This window comes from Anarrhichthys ocellatus, unplaced genomic scaffold (genome assembly GCF_004355925.1).
Source record: "Anarrhichthys ocellatus isolate YVR2014 unplaced genomic scaffold, GSC_Weel_1.0 scaffold104, whole genome shotgun sequence".
NCBI classification, from domain to species: domain Eukaryota; kingdom Metazoa; phylum Chordata; class Actinopteri; order Perciformes; family Anarhichadidae; genus Anarrhichthys; species Anarrhichthys ocellatus.
The window spans coordinates 314,842-316,897 of NW_022280134.1; the positions used below are offsets into that span (position 1 = coordinate 314,842).

The 2,056-nt window shown below is 40.7% G+C and overlaps 1 protein-coding gene across 1 annotated transcript in view; it reads right to left on the minus strand.

Moving 5' to 3' along the window:
* thada (THADA armadillo repeat containing) overlaps positions 1-2,056 on the minus strand; it is a 106,524-nt gene that overhangs the window by 64,138 nt on the left and 40,330 nt on the right. Inside the window, exon 23 of the mRNA XM_031876143.1 lies at positions 262-394. Coding sequence (XP_031732003.1) covers positions 262-394 — 133 coding nt within the window. The remainder of the gene's footprint in view (positions 1-261; positions 395-2,056) is intronic.

Genomic DNA, 2,056 nt, shown 5'->3' on the forward strand with positions numbered 1-2,056 from the left:
AGAGAGAGAGAGAGAGAGAGAGAGAGACAGAGAGAGAGAGAAACAGAAAGGGATAGAAAGAAACAGAAAGAGACAGAGAAATAGACACAAAAAAGAGAGACAAAAAAGAGAGACAGACAGAGATAGAGAGAGACACACAGACAAACAGAAAGAGAGAGAGAGCGGTATGACATGCAATTGTCCTGATGATGGAATGGAACCCAGGACATGGCGGTGACGTCCTGGACGCTCTCTGACATTTTGAAGGCCGTGCTTACACACCTGGATGTAGAAAGGTATCCCAGCGCTGCGTCGAGTGGCACACAGCTTAGACGACGGGTCGCTGGACTTGACCTCCTCCAGAACCTCAGACAGCCAGCGGGCCGGAAGCTGCTGCAGGGCCGGACTCCCACTCCTCTCTCACACACACACACACACACACACACACACACACACACACACACAAATAATTAATAGGGGTTTTTTTTGAGTGAGTAATTGTACACACATGCTTACATCAAAGAAACTATTAAAACATGATTACATCCTATGAATCACTATTAAATTACTAACATTGGTTCTAGTTCCATATCTATTTATTTAAAAACTTGTATTTTGTGAAACACAATACATTAGTGCACTTTTGAATATGTACCATGTTCTATACACAACAGAGTTGTCCGTTGCACTTTTTAATATCCCCATAAGCTGTTTTTTGTATGCATGTTTTCAAGATGGAAATACAGCACACACTGCATGACTTTAATCTCATATGATAAATCAAGTTGAGTCTCCCAAAAAGCTAAACACAGTCCACTGAGACACCAAGATAATGTGACTGCAAATCATGTTTGTTTCAAATGTTTATTTAAAGTAAAAAGGGTGCCACAAATGTCATAAATGATTGACTTATGGACCACACATTAACACACTTGATTAGTTTTGAAATACTACAAACTAGTAGCTGCAAAGACCATCAATCACCTCATTTACTGTAAAGACTTGATTCTTATTAAGTCACAGCCAGCAAACGTATCAAATGTGGACCCATTGGTCTTGTGTGCACCTATTTGAAAGTGGCTGACATTACAACTTTGTGACACATTCACACTGTTCATCTTCTGCATCGGGTACACCGAGCGTTTTAAGACAAATGCTAAGAATATGATCTGAGGCAGGTCTGGTGAACACACACTCACAAGAAACAGCTCTGCACTGTTCTGTAAGACGCAGCTGTTTTAACAAGAGTCAGCAGAGCGAAGAGGACACATTAAAACAATCCAATGTGGAGGACAGAGAGAGGGTGCAGCGCTGCCACACACCCTATATGTATGTAGAAAGATTGTGAAGTAGCTCAATTTGATTTCTCTTTTAAATCCCCATAATAAGTATGACACCTGATCACTGCTGCATCTAAGCAAAGTGAACTATTAAGTGAGCAAGCAGAGAAGTTAAAACAGCTAAAAGTAATGGATGAATAGTTAAAATAGCTAGCTGAAAGTAATTTATAAAATGGTTTAAACAGCTAAAAGTAATGGATAAATGGTTTAACTAGTTGGATAAAAGTAATGTATAAATGGTTTAACTAGCTGGATGAAAGTAATGGATAAATGGTTTAACTAGCTGGATGAAAGTAATGGATAAATGGTTTAACTAGCTGGATGAAAGTAATGGATAAATGGTTGAAATAGAGACTGACAAAACAAGGTTGGGAAACACTGTTATAAACAATTCCATATATAAATGCACATGCCCCAACAGGGAACCAAGTTAAAGAGAGACCAAAAAAAAGAGAAAGTGAAGGGAGATGGAAAAGAAATTTGGAGAAGAAATTGGGGGGAAATGAAGAGAGACATAGAGACACAGTGAGTGAGTGCAAACACAGTGGAACACACCAGAGCCAGATCCCAAGGCAGAGCATCAAAAGGCCGCGGTGAAGCACCCCGCAATCAACACCCCATAACCCCAGCGCACGGCCTGCATACCATCCCCACACTGCTCTTCCCCTCCTGAAAACACATGCTCACATCCACACACACACACACACACACACACACACACACACACACACACACAC